Source organism: Puma concolor, chromosome E1 (assembly GCF_028749965.1).
Source record: "Puma concolor isolate L17-30 chromosome E1, mPumCon1.1.hap2, whole genome shotgun sequence".
NCBI classification, from domain to species: Eukaryota; Metazoa; Chordata; class Mammalia; order Carnivora; family Felidae; genus Puma; species Puma concolor.
Window position 1 is genome coordinate 11,852,632 of NC_141680.1, and position 20,804 is coordinate 11,873,435.

Genomic DNA, 20,804 nt, shown 5'->3' on the forward strand with positions numbered 1-20,804 from the left:
TGTGGAGCTACCCAGGAGCCTCGTGTGTCTGTTGGAGATGAGGAGCAGATCTGGGGTGCCTCAACTCCCAGCCCGAGACCCCTCGGTTTTGTCATGTGGTTCTGGTTTCTCTACTTTTAATGGGCGTGGCCTTTCACCTGTTAAACCCATTTCAGCCCCTCCTAGGATAGGAAGAACGGCTAAAGTGGGCATTTTCCCGAGTCTACCATGCCCAGTCTGACCACAAGTTCAGAAGCAAAGCCTGGGCCAGCAGCCCTGAGGTACCATTCTGGCTTGAGACCTTTTGATAAGACTAATCGTCCCTCGAAGATTGTGGGGGAAAGGTACCCCAGGATTAGAAACTTTTCCTTCTCCTTATAGGCCATGGCTCATAAAAACACACAAATCTTTCTTGAGACCACAGTGGATACACATCGCCTAACCAGATAGTCCTTCCTGGGGATCACTGGTCACCAGGCACAGACCCCAGCCAGTGGGGAGACCCATGTGGAAGGACAGCAGATCTCCATAAACCCTGCTGTCTCTAGCCTCTGGCTGGAGAAAGTCTCTTAGCCACTGCTTTGCCCATGACGTTTTGGAACTCTTAAGTGCAAGGGCAGCCTACACACGTGCCTCACAATTGCTCTTGTGTTCCCACCTGGTGTGAGAGTGACTTGGGTATGCCACAGGAGAGGCTCACTGTGGTCACTCCAAGCTGAGTCCCATCCTCAGCTACTGGGGAGTCTTCTGGCCCTGCCAGGGGCCTGTGCTTGTCTTCCTCCTCTGGCTGTCTGCCCTGTGTGCACCCCTTTCCACCAGCAAGCTGAGCTGGGGGCATTTTAGCGACACAGGCTAATCACTCCTAGTGCAGCTCTGTGAAATAGGGAGGGGGCTGCGCGTCTCTCCTGGCTTTGCAAATAGACCTCTGGGCATCCCCCAGGTAAAGTGGTTGGCCCAGCCACCCCCTCTAGGGGCAAGAGGGGCACTCTGGGCCCAGGATGTGAGGGGACAGCTGGGAAAGCTTTTGGTCCCCTGGATGTGCCAACCAGCACCTTCCTCCCTCCCCTCAGCCGGCTTGTGGGTGAGCCTGGAGGCTGGTTCTCCTCCAGGGCAGCGCCCCCTACGGAGGAAGGCGTGGTGAAGTTGTGTGTGGGGAGATCCACTTTCCCTGGTCCCCAGGTGGCCCCGATTGGTCTCCTTTCCTGGAGGCTCTGTCCCCAGGAGCTGTTCACGGGACCAGGGAGCATCACTGTGCCACGTCATGCCCCTTACTCTGCTTTTTCCCTTCCCCATTAGGTTCGAACGATACAGGTCAGGCCGATCAGTTCAAAATGCCAGTAACGGAGTAAGTATTCCTTCAGAATTGTCTCATCTCCAGAGGCTGGGAGGCCTATCTCCATTCTGTCTCACCTTTGGTTTTTCTAATTGGGACTTCAATATTTGAGCAATTAGGGGCGCCTGGCTGGCTCCGTCTGTAGAGCGAGCGACTCTTGATCTCGGGGTCATGAGTTCAAGCACCGCATTGGGGGTAGAGTTTACTTAAAAAAGAAAAAAAAAAAAAGAGCAAGTTCAGGGCGCCTGGGTGGTTCTGTTGGTTAAGCGTCTCACTTTGGCTTGGGTTACCATCTCGCGGTTCATGAGTTCGAGCCCTGCATCTAGGTCTGTGCTGGCAGTTTGGAGCCTGCTTGGGATTCTTTCTCTCCCTGTCTCCTTCTCTCTGCCCCTCCCCCCCCCCATTTGTTTGTATGTGCCCTTTTTTTCTCTCTCTCTCAATACATAAATAAGCTTCAGGAAAAAAAAGTACAGAGCAAGCTCTGGTTGGTGGGATACTGAGGAAGAGCTAACAGGCACATTCCTGGCAGGAGGGTGGCAAAGAAGCCCCAAGTTACAGCTCCTGGGACAGTGACTGTCCTGGTGGCTGGTTCAGCCCTGCCTCCTTTGGTGGGGGGAGGAGCCAATGCAGAGCTCACTAACATCCAGGCCCACCATGCACCCTTGAAGTTCCCTGAAACCCAGGTGAGGGAGACTGCCTTGTTCCTGTATTGGGGAAACGTCGATGCTTTTCCTCGGGGACCATGCATGATGCCTGCTGGCTTTGGAGCCCCGAGGCTCACCGCTGTCTTATTCTCTGGCAGGTACTGAACGAAGTGACTGAAGACAACTTAATAGACCTGGGGCCGGGGTCTCCAGCTGTGGTGAGCCCAATGGTGGGGAACACGGCACCCCCATCTTCTCTCTCCTCCCAGCTTGCAGGCTTGGGTAAGTGTCTCATAGGGACAAAGAGGGTCTCCTTTGCAGGCCACTTCGTAATTGTGAGTCTGGGCTGAGGGTCCATTTCTCTCTCTCTGTTGGAAGTCCCAGAGAGAGCATTTTGAGGAATCTGTGGGAAAGTGTATTCCTGAGGCCTGGCCAATTGTACCATTTTTAGTTCATGACTCTTGTCCCTAAACTTAAAAGTTTAAACCTGTGTTGGAAAGAAGGGGTGGAGGGAGTTCCAAGGAACAGGAAGTTGTTTGCTTTAAAAGAAAGGTAGCTGCTGTGTTTTATCTGGAATATTCCATGTGGTTAAAGTGATTGTCTTCTCAATATAAATTAGGCCAAGGATGGCAAATAGGTTTTAGCTCATTGGCTACTTGGGACACAGGCCTAAGAAGGATGCTGAAGCCACATCAGAGCTTGGAAGATGAGTCTGTAGTTGATTGGTAATGTCTGCCACAGACTTGGAAGTAGGAACTGATACATTTGCTCTCCTTGAACTAACATCAGCCTAAAGTGCTCCACTGCCTGAAACCTAAAACAAAAGAAACTCACCACTTTTCCACTTCTCTGTTTGAAAGTGTGTATATGATTCTAGATGCTGCAAATACGCTGGACGATACGAATCTATAACAAAATGACAGTATTGAAATAATAATGCATGGCCCTTGCAAAATTCTGTCTTGCTTTTTTCTGTTTCCTTTTTTTTTCTTAGTATTTCTCTTTATACCTTTATTCCATTTCAGTCAAACAGGGTTTTTATTTAGTGGCCTGTCAGTTACTATAATCCTGGCTTCTCGGCATCTCATATATTTGTAGCTACTGTTTTTCTTTCGGAACAGATTTCTCTGCCTTGAATCTATCCAGCATATGGCCACCATATTTAAAATCCAAAATTCAAACTGAATTCTGCTGTCTTCCTTCTTTTCTTTTTTTGAATGTTTATTTATTTTTGAGAGAGAAGGAGAGAGAGAGAGGGAGACCGGATCGGAAGGGGGCTCTGCACTGAGAGCAGAGAGTCTGATGCGGGGCTCGAAATCACAAACTGTGAGATCATGACCTGAGCTAGAGTTGGACACTTAACTGATGAGCCACCCAGGTGCCGTAGCTGCCTTCCTTCTAGTGTTCAGTCTCTGTCCACAAGCATTTTTCATTTCACACACCCTGGACTTCAGGTTCTGTACCTTGGTACTTACCTTTCCCCCTTCTCCCTGCAGCAGAGTCCACTTGGCCTTCAAGCCCCACTGTTGGGTCAGTTTTGAGTCTTTTCCAGTGTCTCAAGCTAGGTGCTGGTATTGTCTGGCTGGCTCCCACCTACTCATTACACTCCTTTAGGCCGAGGACCATGTCACATTCAGTTTGGTGCACGCAGGAGCTGGCTCTGAACGTGGTGGGTGCCTGCAAAATATTTGTCCAGTAAATACGTGACCCAGGCCCTTAGATATCCTGACAGAGTTAGTGAGGCACACACTGGTCAGAGAATTGTGGGAAATCTGCAGGGGTACTGGCCCTGGGCCCCTCCCCACCGCCAGCAGTCTCGCTTCCATTCATGAGGACTCTTTGCCCACCTTGAGTAGCCTGGGGGTGGGTGAGGGTCCGTGGCTTTTCTGTCCCCCATCTGGGTCCCACCGTGGCTCCTCCTGCATGTGGTGGGCTGGGAGTGCAGAGGAGAGGCCTATGTTCCCCCTGCCTGACCCAGAACTCTAACCTGCCCACTGGCTTCCTAACTTGGAGATCCTTCATTAAGCCCACGGGCCACATTTTATTCTCCCCCTACCCTCCTCTGTTTTGTTGCCGCAGACTTGGGGACAGAGAGCGTCAGTGGCACCCTCAGTTCACTCCAGCAGTGTAATCCCCGTGATGGCTTTGACATGTTTGCCCAGACGAGAGGGAACTCCTTGGCCGAGCAACGCAAGACGTATGTGGGGACCGTTTCAGTGGCTCTCGGAAGGTATTGGGGGAGGATTGATCCAGGCCTGGTCACAGGCCAACACAAAGACGCCTTTTATTTAGCAGATCCAGGACTGCCAAGAACGTTGAAATATGGCTGCGAAGACTTGGCAATAGGCACAGATTTTGAATGAACACCAACCCCCCCCCCCAACCCCCACCTCCCCGCCTTGGGGTTGATTGTAGTCGGATCTCTCCCATCCGCAAGAGAGTGCTCCTCATTCTCTCTGCTCCCTGTGCTGCTGCTGAAGAGGAACTAGGAGCTAGGAGGGTGCAGCCGGGCAGGGCCTAGCAGCATGGTTTTCCTGCCCGAGTGTGTGGGCAGAGGCTTCCCTGACGGCAGCTCTGGCCAGGATAAGCCATGTGAAACTGGGGAAATTGATCCTAAAATAGACACCGTCCCCCGCATCTCAGGGAGGCATAGACACATGCTTGGAGCTTCTTGTTCAGCCTTAAGGCAGGCAGGTGCTTTCTTGGAGCCCAGCACCTCAGCTTTCTGAGTCCCACGCTCAGGCATCAACAAGTTGACCAGAAACCCAAGGCTGCCATGCACCTCTCACCAGCACAAGTTGCTTTTAACAGCAGAAGAGGTCAGAATGCAGAGGGAGAGAACCTCCACGGTCAGTGACAGACCCCAATCCCAGACCGTGAGACCACCTTCCTTGTCAGATGCTACCGAGGCTGCCGCTTCTGAAATAATATTACTTGCAGCGTCAGGGCACTTCTGACGTCCCGTCACTGGGCTTTAGAGATGCCCTGGTATTGTTACTTGAGAGGAACAAATGAGGTGTATGGTGTCCCAGACCCCAGAGGAAATGAGGGGCTGAGCCAGTGCTGGGACCGTAGCCTCCGCCCGAAGGCCAAGTCTGCGGGAAACTAGAAAGTGATTATAGGTCACCGCCATGTCCCCTGGGACCACTGGGGTGGGTACTGACTGCTTGTGTTGCTTGTCTCCAGGGTAACCTACGAGGACCCCCAGGCTGTTGGAGGACTCGCTTCTGCACTAGATAGTCGGAAACAGAGCTCCGAAGTGGTAGGTCTTTCACCCTGTTTACCTGCCCAGAGTCCTCCGGAGGGCAAGTCGGGCAGCGTCGTAAAGCTGGCGGGGTAATGAAGCAGAAGCTGGGTTGCATGGAGGGCAGGGCACACTGGGGGAGACGGGCGTGAGAGCACTGTGTTGCCTCATTGCGTCCTCACTCCAGCCCGTGGGTGATGCCCACCCAGTCAGCTTTCCCATGAAGCCCAGAGCCAGACGGGCCCAGAGAAGGGACAGCACGCTCTGGGCACCGAGTGTGGATGGCAAGTGGGGGTCCGTCCTAGGAGGTCCAGCTCCACAGCCCCTTGTCTTCCTACCTTGATGGCCCTGAGCTCTCAGGGCGCAGGTCTCCTACAGCCAGATAGGGCCTCTTCCCAAATGTTACACAGACCTAGGGGTGGGCAGTGCTCCGACAAAATAACGGCCCTTACAAGGAAGGGAAATGCTCACCTGAGCCGCATCTCTGCTGATCATTTGTAGTTGGCCTAGAGAAGCAGTACCAACCCACTAGAAGGCAGCTGATGGGCAGGATTTGTCTGGGGATCTGGGGCTGGGGGAGGGAGGAGCAGTGGGTGGAGGCCAGGAGGGTGCTCTGGGCAGCTCCGTGTCTGGAAGGAGCACGGCTAAAGGCAGAGGTGCTTGGAAGTGGAGGGTGGTGCTTGTTTGAGCCCCAGATGGCAGCTGTGGATTCTGTACGATTTCAGGTCACTGCAGGGGAAAGAATTTGTGTCTTAATGCTTCTCATGAGATCGTACCCCTTTTCGCCTAGGAATGCGTGTGGCTGTGTGTGAATGAGCGTCTGTTTGCAGGGACGGGGAGGGGGAGAGCTGTGGGGATAAGGGCCCCGGAACGGCTGGACCTCTTGTCAGGGTCCCCCAGCTGGGTTAGAAAGGAGCAGTGCTCATCTGCCCACTGGACGGGGAGGTTTGCTTCAGAACAACGGTTTTTGGGCTCCTGCAGCCCCTGTCCAAATGGGCCCAGGCAGGCAGCAGTCTGCAGCGTGGTTTCTGGAAGAAGGTTCACCCTGGGGAAGGGACTTGTCCCTCTCTTCTGGCTCAGCCAACTGGGTGTGAGGGGTGTGCGGCCCTCTGCACTGGTCACTAGGCGGCACAGAAGAGCCAGCCCAACTGCCTCAGGTCTCAGCACCCTGCCTTTCCACCCCTGGGACCCGGACTCCCCAAATCTGCGTAGTGGTCGTGGCTCCATTTCTCCCATTACTTAGAATGTGTCCCCCCCGAACCGAGAGAGGGTGTTAGGAGGGCCCACCACCGGGCTGAGGCCACCAGCACACTGCCAGGTGAGGACATTTCCTCCTGGCCCACCCTGACCTGGCCTGTAGCTCTGTCCCTCAGCCAGGCCAACTTGGTTTGCTTCCCACTCCGTCCCCAGGGCCTGCCCCCATCCGTGCCAGGGTGTGCCACCTCTGCTGTTCTTAGTGCTTAGGCCTGGATCCAAGCTCAGGAGATGTGGCCAGCCTCCCGCCCTTCACCCTTTGGGCGTGTGGCTTGGCCCATCTCCCTGTTTTCAAAGATCTTGATGACTCCAGCATGTTTTCCACCTGATGGCAGGCAGATTACTTTCATGTTTACTGCTCGACGAGGGGAAGCAGGGCTTGTGGTGCCTGTGTGCCTGTGTCCGTCTGTGTGAGTATATGTGTGTATATGAGTATATCCCTGTCTGTGTGCGCCGCGTCTGTGTCTTCGTATATGTGTGTGTGCACACCCTCACTCACATGCATCTTGAGGCCAGTATTTCAGGTCATGATGTTCCATATCCTAAACCGTACCGACCTGGATACGAGAACTGGGCCAGAGGAGAAATTAAGAACACAGTGAAGGGGAGAAAATTGTATAGCCACACCTCCACAGTGCAATCCAATCAGAAGTCTTAACTTTAAATACCTTTGTGACTTCAGAAAGAGCAGTATGCCCGAATTCAGTGTTCAAGTTAAGAGTTTGGAAAAAGAACACCCAAGGAACTGAGAAGGAGGAAAAAAAAAAAAAAAAGCAGAAATAACTTAGAAAAAAAAAGGAGAAATGATTTGGTAAAAGCTGGCTCTTTGAAAAGTTGACCCTTTGCCAATTCCGAGAGCCCTAATCAGGAGAAGCGGCCGTGGCCAGCCTTCTGTGACCTCGTGGAGATTTTCCCAGTGTGTGGGAATAGTTGGCATGAGTTTATGTTACCCTGTTGGGATTTTTGGTTACTAAACTTCTCTTTTCCAGAAAGGTAAGGGGGACATGCTGGAGGGGGGCGGGGGCAATGGGTCACATCTCCTTACGTGACAAAAGATCAACTCTCAACAGTGACTTTTCCATTTCCATGATGTATACTGTTGCTTTCTTTATCCTGGGTTTTGCTGTGACTTTTCTTTCTGGGACTTTTCTGTCCTCGGCCCAGAAGAGAGGTAAAGGTGGGGACTCTGACCTGGAGCCCATAGACAGCTGGCTCATAACCCAAGGAATGGTGAGAGGTCACCAGCTTGAGCCGAGCCCCCTGTCTACCCCAGCGCTTACCTGTGTCACCTGCTGAGCCCTTGTGAGTCAGACAGTACAAGGCCATTCTCTCCTAATGACTGGGTGCCAAATTTCCCCCTGCCAAAATGTCTTCTTGTGTTTGTACAATCTCCTTAAGCCACAGACTTTCAGTCCTAGAAACGCCTCTGGTTTTCTGCTAAGGTCCGTGCCCCTGGGCCTTAAGGGTCTGGGACATCTGTGGAAGTGAGGGGAGGGCCCTCTCCCTCCTTTTACTGTCTCTGGAGCTCTCGGCAGTATTCGCTTTTCCAGGATGAGCACAAGTTACTGTGGCTTTTGCTTATTGTTAGGAGGGGACATTTCTAAGAGAACAGACTCAAAAGCACCTGATCAATTGGAGAAGCCCCCTCCAGCCTCTAGATCTGGCAGTCCTAGGCTGATGGGTTTTTATAATGGAGTAAATGTGTGCCCACTACGTCCCCCAGAAGAATTTGAGACATCCTAAACACACAAACACAATAGAACAGAATAAAAAGAAGACAAAGCCAGGGGAGTTGAATATCATCAACACAGTTCTCATCAAGTAGAGCTTTTCTGCCACAGAGACCCGAGTGGGCCTCTCCTGCCTCATCTGATCAGGTAGGTGGCCCCGAGTCTGCTACAGAGAGAGAGGGTGACCTCGTTCCAGGCCACTTGCCTCGGCGTGATGATTACACTCCTAATGAAGCCACCGTCCTCGCCTAGCACCTCTAACATAGAGACCAAAGGTCTGTGCGTGCGTGCGTGTGTGGCAGGGCTGGAGCAGGAGAGGGTGCACAGAGGGAGGGACGATAGAAGCAGTCAGGCATCAGCCTCCGGGGTGGAGCCAGGCAGACACTAGACACATACTGGGGAAGAAGCGTAACCGACCCCTGGAACCCGGGCCAGGCTGTGGCCGGCGGAGGGGCGTTCAGGCAGGCCAGCATGTCTGAGGCTGTAGGTGGCACGGCAGGGGTCACCTGTCTGAGCAAGGTGTGGCCAACATGCAATGGCCGCACAGAGCCATCAGAATCGAGGGGGTGGGGGTATCTTCCTACCACCCCAGCTTGGAGCTAGGGACCTTCGCACAGCCACGCTCGGGTGGGGCCAGCCTTCCTCCATCTGTCAGCAGCAGGCACTTCATACTGCTCTTTTCCAGCACGCGACCCCAAAGCCATTCTTAGAGACCCAGGCTTCTCCGGGCCCCTCATTTACTTCAGAGACAGGCTAGGGCTGTGGTCCTTCTGTGTGGGTGACCTTAGAGTGGGACTCCTGGAGACCATGTCCACTCCAGTTCCAAATTGGGAGGATCCAGCCGTTGTGTCCTTGTGCCCGTTAATCCTGCGAAAAAGGATACTGCCCAAACTACCCTGAGTGTGGCATTAGCAGCTGGTGGTGGCACCTGCCTCTGCCCACACAAGATCCCCTCCCCACCCCGCCCCCCACTAGAGCTCCAGTCTCCAACTTTCCAGAAACAAACCCAACTAACAGCTAACCTGGTATCTCACCTGCCTGACTGCAGTGTTTGTTTTTTTTTTCTTTTAAACAATGTATATTAATTGCTTTGCCTTATTTCCCATAGTGTAGAAGCCCTGAGTCCTTCCAAACCCCCAAGTGCAAATTCTTTACTTGGAAACTTTTTGTACTATTGAGTAAGGCTGAAGGGCTTTTAGGCTGCTGCTCATGTTTGGGGGGACCATGTTGCAGGGAGGATTTCTCAGTTCTCGTGAAATAGCACACCTGAGCTGTTCAGAAAGTGTTCCTGTTGCGTTGTAAATCAGACTCTGAGGTTTCCCCGTGGGTTGGGGGCCGTGAAATGGGCCCGTGCTCTCCCGGGACTTCAGGGGTCTAGACTTCCAACACCACGGTTGACAATACCAGATTCATTACCGGTTGAAGAGACCCCTGAGCAGCGTCATGAGCCGCTCTGCCTGGAGACTGCTGGGAAATTGCCCCCCCCACCTCCGCCCCCGGCCATAAGCAGGATGCAGCCAGAAAGATCCCCTGAGAAGAATGAGCGTCGGTCCCAACAAGAGCAGAAGTAGGTTAGTAGTAGGAGTGTGCTGCGGCCCTAGCCCACGCATGGAGGGGTGCCGTAATCCGGTCCGGCAGACCCCCGACACAGCAAGCCCAGAGTCACAAATAGCACTGGCTGTGGCCGAGCCGGTGGCACCACTGCCCCCCACCTGCCGCCCCCTAAGTGGAGCCAAGTGAGGGTCAGCGCACGGCAGACAGCTCACCCAGCGCCCACGTCAACATCTGCCACTTCTGGCCCCCGACACGCCGCTTTCTCTTTGGACCCTGAAGATGGGCGGGCGCGTCTCACCGTTGCCTCAGCCAAGCCAGCCCCGTATGTGCCGGCCTTTATTGGAGGGTGGTCCTGTGCCAACTGTCTCTTATTTTTTTTTACTTCGAGTCTTCTTCCCTTTCTGTCTGCCTCCCCCAACACACTCCTCTTCAGACCCTTGGATTAGCCTTCAGCCTTCAATCGTCGCCCAAGAAGGTGCTGTAACCATGGCATGTCAGAGGCCACAGTCTCTTAGGGATCAGCTGGGCCAGGCTTCATCTGACGGATGAGAACACTGAGGCCTCCCAGGGGCTTGGTGACATGCCCAAAGCCACGGGGCAGTGACAGAGTCCAGTGCCCTCTTGGCTGGCCAAGGCCTCTCCCTTCCCTTCCATCGGCATGGACGAGGGAGCTTCCTCGTCCCTCCCAGTTTCTGTAGTTCCTGTTTGGAGAGCAGTGTGCACGTTTAGTCTGTCTGGTGGCATCCACATTATTAGAAGGAACTTTACCCCAGTGCTACGCTCAAGGCATTGATTTACCAGGGTAGGAGGTGTATATAGGTAAGTTACTGTGTGCAACCACAAGCAGGTCAACCCTTGCCCTGTGTTGTATAAGCTTTACTGTTAGCTCTCCCCCTAGTTCCACGGAGATTCCGGCCCTGAGGCCAAGTGCCTTTCATACTGGAAGGAGTCAATTCCGATTGTTCATGATATTCCTGGTTTCTGAATTAGAAAACAGAAACCCTGACCTGGAAGTTAAGGGGCTCGGAGTCCTGTGGGGTGAAAACTAAATAGAACCTAGCCACCACGCCGCTTCTCTGATGGGGAGACTGAGGCCAAGAACTGCCCAAGCCCCCCTCTCCCTGCTCTGCCTCTTTACCCAAAGTCCTGAGGCTTCTTAGGACAGCAGAGACTCCAGGGCTCCTGAGTGAAGAAAGAAGCAAGTCCAGAAAAAAGTGATATGCTCCAGGGATCTGACTAGCCCAGCCCAGCCGACCCATCGCCCAGTGCTCTGTCATCAGCCTGGCTCCTGGGGCTTTGCCTGGAGGATGCCCTTCCATAAACACACTACTTATTTGGAGAAATCTGAAAGGGGGAAGAAAAGCGTTCCCATGATCCAGCTTTTGGGAAATTTTTGTTTTTGAGGGGGTGAGGAGTTTCTCAGATGTCAGTGTTTGTTTTCTGAGCGTGCTGCCTTTCAAGATTAATCCTCAAAGAAGAAAACTGGAGCGTGATACCCAGCCTCGAGGGACTTATTTTTGAGCAGTAACAAAAATACTGTAAAGCCGTATCAGAAGGTTTAAGACCCATGACCCCTTAGTGGCTGTTTTTCAAGCTCCTGCAGCACATTGGAAAGCTCTACCCATCGAACCTCCATTTCCCCTCGATAGACTGAAGCTGGGTGGGTATAAGAAAGCCCAGCACACACTCCCAACAACTGTGGTTGGCCATGTTTTCTCTTTGGAGATGCCGCTAACTTTCCAAGCTTTTGTTTTTGGGAACTTGGCGTGGCGCGCATCCTCCCAGAGGCCAGGCGTTCTGACTTAAAAGCATCGAGATAATGAAAATTGGCATCTTCTGTCACAGGAACATGTCAAGACAGAAGTCCTGCCAGCAAGCGTAAAATTAGCAGATCGCGCTCCGCGTGCCTTTACTGCTTTCTTTTCGATGGAGGAGTTGGGTGCTGCCTTAGGTGCTGTTAGCACATCCACGTTGGGCATCTGTGCCCTCTGGAATGAGAATCCTGTGCTCCTTGTCCCTAGGAGTCATTTCAGGGTGATTTGAACTCCTTGACGTTTTTTTCATTCCAACACGAGATTCCCAGTAAGTCAAAGAGATAAAAGGACAGCGTAGACCGAGTCTTCCTAATCTGATCAAGGGGTGTGGGCTTGAACCTTTATGAAAATGCGTGTGGGGTGCCCACGCTGGGTCTGTAGTGCGGCACGATATACGTTAAGGCGCTCCAGGTTACCAGAGCGTGGGAGCTGCCAGCCTCGCCAGGTGCGTGTGTGCACGGGACACCTGCTCGGCACACTCGGGCCGCCCTAGGGGCCCTCGCTCTACCTCACACCCCAAACTCTGCCAGCAGCAGGTTTCCGTCTCTAAGGAGCGGCTTGTCCCGTCAGGGCAGGGCTGGGAATAGGAAATCTTTGTTCTTTTCCTTTGTTAAGCTCATGTTATTTTTTAGATTTGGCAAACACCAAGGCAGTCCTCCCGGTGCTCATTGTAACTGTATTCTTACCCTAGACTGTGATGCTGGGGGGAAACCAGCTATAGACACAGTGCTAGAGAATTTTCTAGAAATAGTGGACTTGTGAGCCGCTATTGCATTCTAGCCAAATGGACGTTTCAGAATCACCGCCCCGGAGGCCTTCCACAGGTGGGCCAGGCATGGAGACTGCTCAGGCACCCATGAGGCATGTCTTTGTTTTCTCGGGGCCCAGTCACCCCCACCCCGGCTACCGCTCCCTAGTTCTCAGTTGAACTTTTCTTTGGCTCCCGAAGCGCAGCCAGCCATTGAGAGCTGGGGAGGCAGGGTGAGACTAAAGGAGCCACTGCATTCAGGACTGCTTCGTGATTCTCCCCTGAAGAGACACAAAGACAGCTAAAGCCCCAACGTCGCTTTGGTCATCAAAGCCCCAGCTTTGCCCGCTTGTGTTGGTGGTGAGATGTGCCCGCCTGCTGTCAGCCAGGCCACACCCAGGCCCCGGTGCTCCCCTCCTCCCACTCAGAGACGCACTGGGACACGTTCCGAAATACTTTCAGCGCCCGCCTGACCACCTGCACCCCCTGCTCCGGGCAGACTGCCACCCGGGATCCCCAGTGGCATCAGGGGCTTCCTGGTGTCTTCTCCAGTCACTCCCAGGGGCTGGGCTCGATGGCGGGTAGGCAGGACTCTTCCAAGGGTCCTAACCTGATGAGTTCAAAACCAGCCTGTAGGACCAGCGCATTCCTGAGATGAGAAGGTGCTTTGCATCCCTGGGCTGAGAGTAGTCAAAAAGTTATCCATTTCAAGAATGCGTACTGCTGCCCTCCCTCCTCCTCTCCCCCCTGCCCCACACCCCCCCCCCCCCCCCAGCGCCCGCCGGTCAGCCCTGCTTCTTAGAACTGGCCACCTCATTGCTTCCCTCACCTGCCATTTCATGTGTGGCTGCCTTGTGTTGCCCGCGCCTGCTGTGCCAACGTGTTTTTTTGCTCTGTGTACGTTTTGGTTTCGTTCTGGGGTTGCTTTTGACGATTTATTTTGTTCGGTGTTCTGTCTCCCCTCGCCTGGCTGTGGGGCTGCCTGACCCGCTGCTTGCCGCCTCCATAGATCCCCGTTGCGCAGCCCTCTGTCATGGACGACATTGAGGTGTGGCTCAGGACGGACCTGGTGAGACTCGACTTTTCTCTTCTGTGTGTGGGGCGTGGCAAGGCAGAGGTGCTTCTGAAGACAGGCCCGGGGCCAGGGGCTGCTCCCCACTGGGGTGGCAGAGGAGGAAAGCCCACTGGGCCCAGCGCACCTGCTGCGGGCGCGGCCCCGGGGCCTCGGCAGGCAAGGCTCTGGCTGGCTCCGAAACCACACACACTTGCCTCCAGTTACTTTTCTGTATCTAGTGTGTGTGTGCTTGGGTTCTTTTGCTTTGGGGTTTTGTTTGGGTTTTGGGGGGATTTTGTGGGTTTTATTTTTATTTTTTCTTTTTCACTGTAAACTATATACACAGAGATGAGCCAGGTGTGTTTTTGTTTTTTTGTGGGGTTTTTTTGGTTGGTGTTTTTGCTTTTGTTTTTGTTCTTGTTTTTTTTTATTTTTTACTTGTCATCCCACTTCCCCAGTATGTTCTGGTATCCTGGATTTAAAAGAACCCTTACCCTCGAGACTGTTGTCTCTACCCGCAGAGCTAGGACAGGAAGGTGAGAACATCACGCAGCTGCAGATGGCAGCAGGTCCCAGGAAAGGGAGGGCTGCAGGGGCTGGTCCCTCCTGCTGCTGCTTACAAAGCACTTTCCCTCTCAGGCGGCTGCAGGGGAGGCAGAGTGGGGGTTGCTGGCCAGGGGGGCTGACAAAGAAATGCACTCTGGGAGGGGAAGGGGCTTGCCCAAGGTCATGGGCTGGGCAGATTCTCCCTTAGTCCTAGAGACTCCTCATCTCTTGTTCCTAGCTGCCACCTCTTCAGGGGACCTTGTCCCCAGAGCAGAGCATCGTTAACCACAGGATTGGCCTGGCTGGCAGTGGGTTGCCGACTTGGCCCCCTTCTGTACTAGGGTAGGGCCTCCCACTGCTCCGGGCCACCTCCCCACAAGGCCAGGCTTTCTGAAGACACTCATTGCCCAGCGAGGCAGGCACCCAGGTGCCATGCCAGGGGAGGAAGAAAACACATCATATTTTTCCCAAGGGAATGCCTGGAAAAGAACCAGCTCTCGTCACAGAGACAAAGCAGGAAGGAGCAAGGCCCTCTCCTCGTGGGGCAGGGGGGGCGGGGAGCCCAAGGTTCAGAAAGGGGGAGGGACCTGTCTGACAAGGCTGAGCAGATCAGTGGCAGGGCCAGGAAGGAAGCCACGTCTCCTGGCTGAGCCCAAGGCCCTGTCCGCTTCCCCATCCAGCTCCCTTCCCTATCACTGTGCAGTAAGTTCCCAGTGACCACTGCGTTCTCCAAACAGAAATCAAGTCCTATCCACTGTCATCGTTAAGAGCTCTCCGAGCTCCCATGGCTTCTCAGGAACCGGCAGCAGGTGACGGAATCTGGGCCACAGGAGGCCGTGGGACATGGCTTCTGGCCGGACAGCGCTTTACTGCCAAATACTGCTTGGTATCCGGCCCTGTGCCATGGACTTCATGGCTCTGTCCCTTCCAGGCCTCATGCGGTTCCCAGCTGTTGGCATGGACAGCGGGTTCCCAGAGTCCTGTGGCTGCTGAGTGAAGGAGCACCTGAGGGGGTCCTGGGCACGCGCGCAGCTCAGCCTCCTCCTTGGGGCCCTGCTCTGGGAGTGTCACTGGGTGGCCAGAGGCCTGCTGTGGTCCTGCCCGTAGCTTTAAACCCAGAGAACCGGCCTGCGCCTTTTTTTGGATTTTTCTTTCTGGTTCTTCTGGGGGATCAAAGCCTAGAACTACGGAGTTTGGGGTGGTTTTATTTTTGCTTTCTAGAAAACAAAAGTTTCCGTGTCTTCAGTAAGACGAGCAGTACTTTACTGTCACAGAGCTCTGGGCACGGGGAATGGGGGGTTTGGCCCAGGCTGGGCCCTAATACTGCTCTCTCTGCTCCTCCCACAGAAGGGCGACGACCTGGAAGAGGGCGTCACAAGTGAAGGTATGACTGGGCCAGCACCTTGACAGCTCCCCACCTTCTGTTGGCTACCCCTGCCCCAGACTCTTGAGGTGCATAGGGGCCGGCACCCCACTGTCTTGGAGCCTCCACTGCCAGCGTATCTCCCGGTGCCCATCCTTGCTTGGCCTGGCCTCCTGGGCCAGGGGCTTCTCTGCTCTGTCCCAGCCAGGCCCCGTGCTGATGAGGGAAGTGAGGGAACATGTGACTTTAAGAAGGTCACAGAGCTAGTGAATAGTAGGTCCCAATTGCCATCCCAGGTCAGCGTGACCCCCAGATCTGCAAGCCTAATCAGTTTGTCCCTACCCCCGAATTCTTAATCTAGCAGAGAGACAAGACATGCTGTGCAGTCCACAGGGCTGCATAGGGAACTCATCGGGCCTGGCGTTCTGGGACCCCACTTCTGGGGGGCCAGTGGGTGACGGGTCGGGTAGGGAAGTTCCCATCAAGGTCCTCCAACCCCCCCATCTCGCCCTCTCCTTCTCTCCCCTGCTCTTCCTGTCTCCCCCACTCCCTGCCACTCTCCCCTCTGCACTGCCTCCTCCCTGCTTTGCCAGACCATCTGGTCAGACCCCCTCCACTGGCAGAACCTTGCTTGGAGGATGAGCATAGGGTAGGGGGATGTTCTCTGCCAAGTTTAAGTGGGGACTTGCCCCTCCAACTTTCCCTGCCCTGCCTCCAGTGCTGATCTGGTGCATGGAAAAGCCCCAACTTAGAGGGGTGGGTGGGGCTGGTATCGTACCTGCTCCTTCCCCCTGTACCATCTGCAGGTAGCCAGGCTTCCTGCTTGCCCTGGAGGCCGCAGAGGGGGAAATCAAGCCTGGGTCTCTGGGCAGCAGACGGCCCAGAAGCACCCCTAGCTCTGGCTGGCTGCTCCCCTGCCGCTCCCCGCCTCCCTCCTTCCCTGGCAGGCAGCCCAGGCTAGTGTGCTGAGGGTGGGGACAGTGAATGGGGCTCCGAGGGGAGCAGGTGAGATGTGGTGGTTAGAGCCTCACTGTGGACCTAGCCTCCCACCAACGCTGCCCCTTGCCCTGGTTTTGTATTGCAGAATTCGATAAATTCCTCGAAGAAAGAGCCAAAGCTGCTGAAATGGTTCCCAACCTCCCCTCGCCCCCAGGGGAGGCCCCGGCCCCGGCCCCAGCCTCAAACCCCGCCGGTCGGAAGAAGCCTGAGCGGTCAGAGGATGCCCTCTTTGCCCTGTGAGCTGTTCTGCGGTTCGGCTCTCCACATGGCAGGTCACTCCTTATTCCCCCGGTCCACACTAGGCACTGGCCACTCCTCCCATCCCCAGTCCTCACTCGGTCCTGTGCTGCTGTGTCTCCATGGAAACGCCACTGTGTTTGCTCCCAGGCCTCCCACTAGTCAGGACCAGCTTTAGCCACCTTCTTCTCTCTGGGTGGTGGGACAGCATCGATGCAGCCAGAGGCTCTCTTCCCCTGCCCCCGCCCCTCTGGCCCACAGGCTCCCTCTACCCATGTGTCCTCCCCAGAAGAACAGGCAGTGGGACCCAGCCCCAGGCAGGGCAGTCCCCGTGGGACCATTTCCTGAGGAGACACCTGGACTGCCTTTCCTCCGGTTTCTGCCCGCAGAGAAGGGGGTTCCACCCCAGCCCCTTCCCCCCCCCCCCCCCCCCACCGTGCCCTGCCCCTACCTGACTCAGTGGGTCTCCTTGGACCGGCCTACGCTCCCATGCCCCTGTTCCAGAAAGGGCTTGTCTGCACCTGTGGGCTTGGTCTCCCTCCCTGGAATGCTGCTCCCTGACGCGTGTCACCTTGTGGCACTTGGCGTGCTCGGCACTTTAGAAGGCTCTGTGGGTGCCCTTGTGTGAGGCTTCTCACCCTCTTGATCCTCTCTCCATCGCTCAGCTGCTAACCCAGGCCCACGCCAGGCTGGCTTAGCAGCTGAGCCTGGGAGCGAGGGGTCCCCGGTGGACCCGGGGAGAGGGAGAGCCAAAGGCAGTTGCAAAGACGGCACGCGACCCATGGATGATGGTCACGAGGCACACGGGTTAGCTCTTGCAGAGATAACACAACCGTAAACCAAACTGCCCCACGTCCCCATCTGTGGAGGGGCCCACACGGGGAGGAATTGCTCTGGCTGCTTGGGAAAGCTTGGTGGGCTTGTGAGCACACCAGGCTCGGGGCTTTGGCCTGGTCCGTGGCAGCCTCTGTGCCTCTACCTCCGGGGCCCAGGAGCAGATGGCTGTGCACCATATTTGGAGATCCAGTGACCAAGGGGCTGGAGTGACCCTAGGGTCCCTGCACTGCTCCTTGGTGTGGTCTCCGCTTCCTCCACAGAACGTCCTGACAGCCTGCCCTCTCCCCGCCCCCAACCCCCCTTGCTGCTGATTTGTACCCTCTCTCCAAGCCAACCTAGAAGACTAACAGCCTGGGGCTGAGAGCTAGGGGTTGAGGACACCTGCTCCCGCCACTGGGTGTCTCCTGGCCGTGGGCAGGACACTCAGGCTCCGTGCAGTCCAGGGGGCAGCCCGCCCCGCCCCTGTGCCGCGGTTGGCCAGGAAAAGAAAAATGCTGCAGCAGCTGCTCCGAGCCCGCCCGTGAGTCCCCAGGGCCCGGGTCAGTGTTCCAGAAGGTGCTGCCCAGGTATCGGGGGCAGACGTGTTCCCGAGCCGTGGCGTGGCCAGCCCTTCCCACTTGGCAGCCAGAGTGGGGTCAAGAGGCCGGGCTGGGCGCAGGCCAACACCAGTGCCTCGGGCTCTGGAAGAAGCATTTAGGCCACGGCCCAGCACCTCTGGTGGAGAGCGAGGCGCTGCCTAGCCCAGAACCCTGTGCCCCGGTCCGGGGTCTGGCTGGGGGCCCTCCTGGCAGGACCAGCCGGGGGTGTCACACGCCCGATTCCTCAGAGGACGTGTAGGAAACTCCCCCTCAGAGATCAGAGCTCAGCCAGCCTGACTCCAGCCCTGCCCTCCCTGGCAGCCAGTGCCACGCCTCTACTGTCCCCCCTCACCCCGACCCCACCCCTCGGTCCTCTCCTCCTCTTGTCAACATTGCTCACAGGCAGAGCCCCCTGAGGTCTGCCTATTTGGACGTTAGGAAGTCTTAAGTCAGCTGGCTTGACGTGAGCTGCTGAGAAGGTGGCTGGGATGGTCCGATTACACCTAGCGACCCAGCTAGTACCCTCCAGCGGCCTGGAGCGCTGGTCTCTGTGAGGGCCAGGGGCCCGTCCCTCCGCGGCCAAGCCCGGCAGCTTCTGAGGGAAGAGCCAGCGTCCCCGCCTTGTGGAAGGAGAAGTCCCCCCAAGAGCAGGAGCCTGAAGGGCCCAAGGGGAGAGGAGGCTCCTGGCAGGGAGTAAAGCCGAGGCCTGTGTCTGTCTGGGGGAGAACCCAGCACAGCTGCTCTTAGTACCCACAGTCCAGAGCTGCCCCCCAACTACAGGCAGGGCTTGGAGAGTCCTGGCCGCCCCTGGGCGGCAGATGGTGATGGAGCCTGTGGGCTGGCAGGAAAGCACTGGCTCACACAGGGGAGAGCCCCCTGCCTTCCCGGCCTGCAGCTGCCCTTCCTGTTGACAAGTCCCGTCCAGAGGCAGCCTGCCCCTACCTGGAGGCTGAGGTGACACATGCGTGAGGGTGAGGCCCGTGCAAAAAGCCAAGCAGGGGCCCAGGTGGCCTTAAGGGGGTGCTGCTCAGCCCTTTCTGTCCTGCGGCCCGCAGACACCCTAGGCCACTCAACCACTGGTTCCCTTCCATGTGGGGAGCACAGCTCCCAGGCTCCCTGCTTGGGGAAGGGAGCCGAGCTCCGGCAGGAAAGCTGGCCAGTGCCTACCCCCCGGGAGAGTGAGACCCTCACGAGCCACCAGCCGCTCCACAAGTGTTAGAAATCACAGATACAGTATGTACTTAATTACACTAAATTATTGCTGGGATTCCTTATAAGCACTAATTATACCTGATTATAGGTTAAAATATTTATTTTGTCAAAATATTTTCTTGGGAATGTGTTTAACCTTTTCTGTGTTCATTGTGTGCTGAGATGAGAAAACTAACCATTTCTTCCTGCCTACTTTTGTGGCCAGTGGGCAGCTGACCCAGGGCACACTAGTGGGCTTTGGGCCAGCCTGGCCCAGAGCAGTCCCTGCCTGGGAGCCCCCCCTCCCAGGGACTGAGCAGGCCGACGGGCCAGGCCGAGAGGTGACCCGCCTGCTTATCAGCGGGCACGGGACAAGGGGTCTCTGAGCTGAAAGGGCTTAATGCTGGCTGGGGCCGGAGGGAAGGGTGACTTCGTCCGTGGTCCGTCCTGTCTTTCTGTTTTGTCAGCCCCATCGGTGTGAGTGACTGGGCCATCTGCCTTGGCTCACTGCCCTTCCCTTCCTCCCCCTGGGGTCCAGAGCAAGGGGGCCTGGGGAGGTGTGGGGCCCTCACTGTCACTCAGGGCCTCCCACAGGGAGAGTGGTGGCAAGGGCTGTGGATAGCGGTGGCAGCAGGCACCTGGACCCCTCCGGCTTCATGGAGCAGACAGTTGCTCAGCCTCCTACACTCTTGTCCCTCCTCTTCCTTCCTGCCGCCCACCCCCACTTTGTCTCCACGTCTGCTACACACGTTTCTAACTCAGTCTGACCCAGCCTTCTGGATGGTTTGTGGAGGACTGTGGGCTAGCAGGGGAAAAGCACCATGCAGGAGTGCCGTGTTCTCTGCCTGGCCCCAGCCGGCCCACCACGAGCCTGTCCTCCATGTGCTGTAGGGACTCTGGGCCCCTCTGCTCATCCACCCCCATGGGGAACAGCCAGCTTCACCACCATGGCTGAGTGTGCGTGCCCCCAGAAGATGCCCCCTGTGGTACCCGCCTCTCCCAGTGCCCGTCTCCGGCCCTTCCTGTCCATGGGGGTCCAAGCCAGGCTGCCCCTGCGGCCACCAGCTGTCAGCCCTGAAGTTCTACTCCTCTCGTGTCTGAAATCTCCAGGCTCCCCTGGAGAAAGGGGGATGGATATTTATTTTCTAAAGTTTGCACTTAATTTGTGAGGGTCTCAGGATGGGGGAGGTGGGCTGTTGAAAGAGAGATGTGTTGAGTTTGTTGTCCAGTCCTGGAAGTCTAATGTTCTGTCACTGTTGTGCGTTTCTGTGGGCAGAGCCGGTTCTGGAGGGCGGGTCGGTGCACTCGAGGCTCAGCGCGTCCATCCACCCACTGGCTCTCCTTCCAGATACTGTCTCTCTAGTTTGGGTTCTTGCATGTAAAATACAATAAATAAATGAACAAACTGTTCCTGTGTGATCTCGTGACTGTCTAAAGGACCTGCCAGTTCTGGGCACCTGCTTTTTTTTTTTCTTTTTTAAGTGTTAATTATTTTTGAGAGGGGGCAGGGAGGGAGAGCTAGAGGAACAGAGAGGAAGAGAGAATCCCAAGCAGTCTCCGCACTGTCAGTGCAAAGCCCGATATGGGGCTTGAACTCACGAACCGTGAGATCATGACCTGAGCTGAAACCAAGAGTCGGACACGTAACCCACCGAACCACACAGGTGCCCAGGGGCACCTGCTTTCTCTAAGCGGGAGC

At 55.8% G+C, this 20,804-nt stretch overlaps 1 protein-coding gene across 7 annotated transcripts in view; it reads left to right on the forward strand.

Moving 5' to 3' along the window:
* TOM1L2 (target of myb1 like 2 membrane trafficking protein) overlaps positions 1-20,515 on the forward strand; it is a 123,460-nt gene extending 102,945 nt beyond the window's left edge. For 3 of the 7 annotated variants that reach the window (XM_086686196.1, XM_086686199.1, XM_086686198.1), the window contains 8 exons: positions 1,276-1,324; positions 2,115-2,238; positions 4,036-4,153; positions 5,143-5,218; positions 7,619-7,684; positions 13,310-13,369; positions 15,248-15,284; positions 16,348-16,652. In XM_086686196.1, the coding sequence (XP_086542322.1) occupies positions 1,276-1,324; positions 2,115-2,238; positions 4,036-4,153; positions 5,143-5,218; positions 7,619-7,684; positions 13,310-13,369; positions 15,248-15,284; positions 16,348-16,502 (685 nt within the window). In that variant the 3' untranslated portion in view covers positions 16,503-16,652. Of the gene's footprint in view, positions 1-1,275; positions 1,325-2,114; positions 2,239-4,035; positions 4,154-5,142; positions 5,219-7,618; positions 7,685-13,309; positions 13,370-15,247; positions 15,285-16,347 lie in introns of all 7 variants that reach the window. The other 4 variants (XM_086686197.1, XM_086686200.1, XM_025920451.2 and 1 more) reach the window with 4 other exon arrangements.
* Positions 20,516-20,804: the final 289 nt, after the last annotated feature.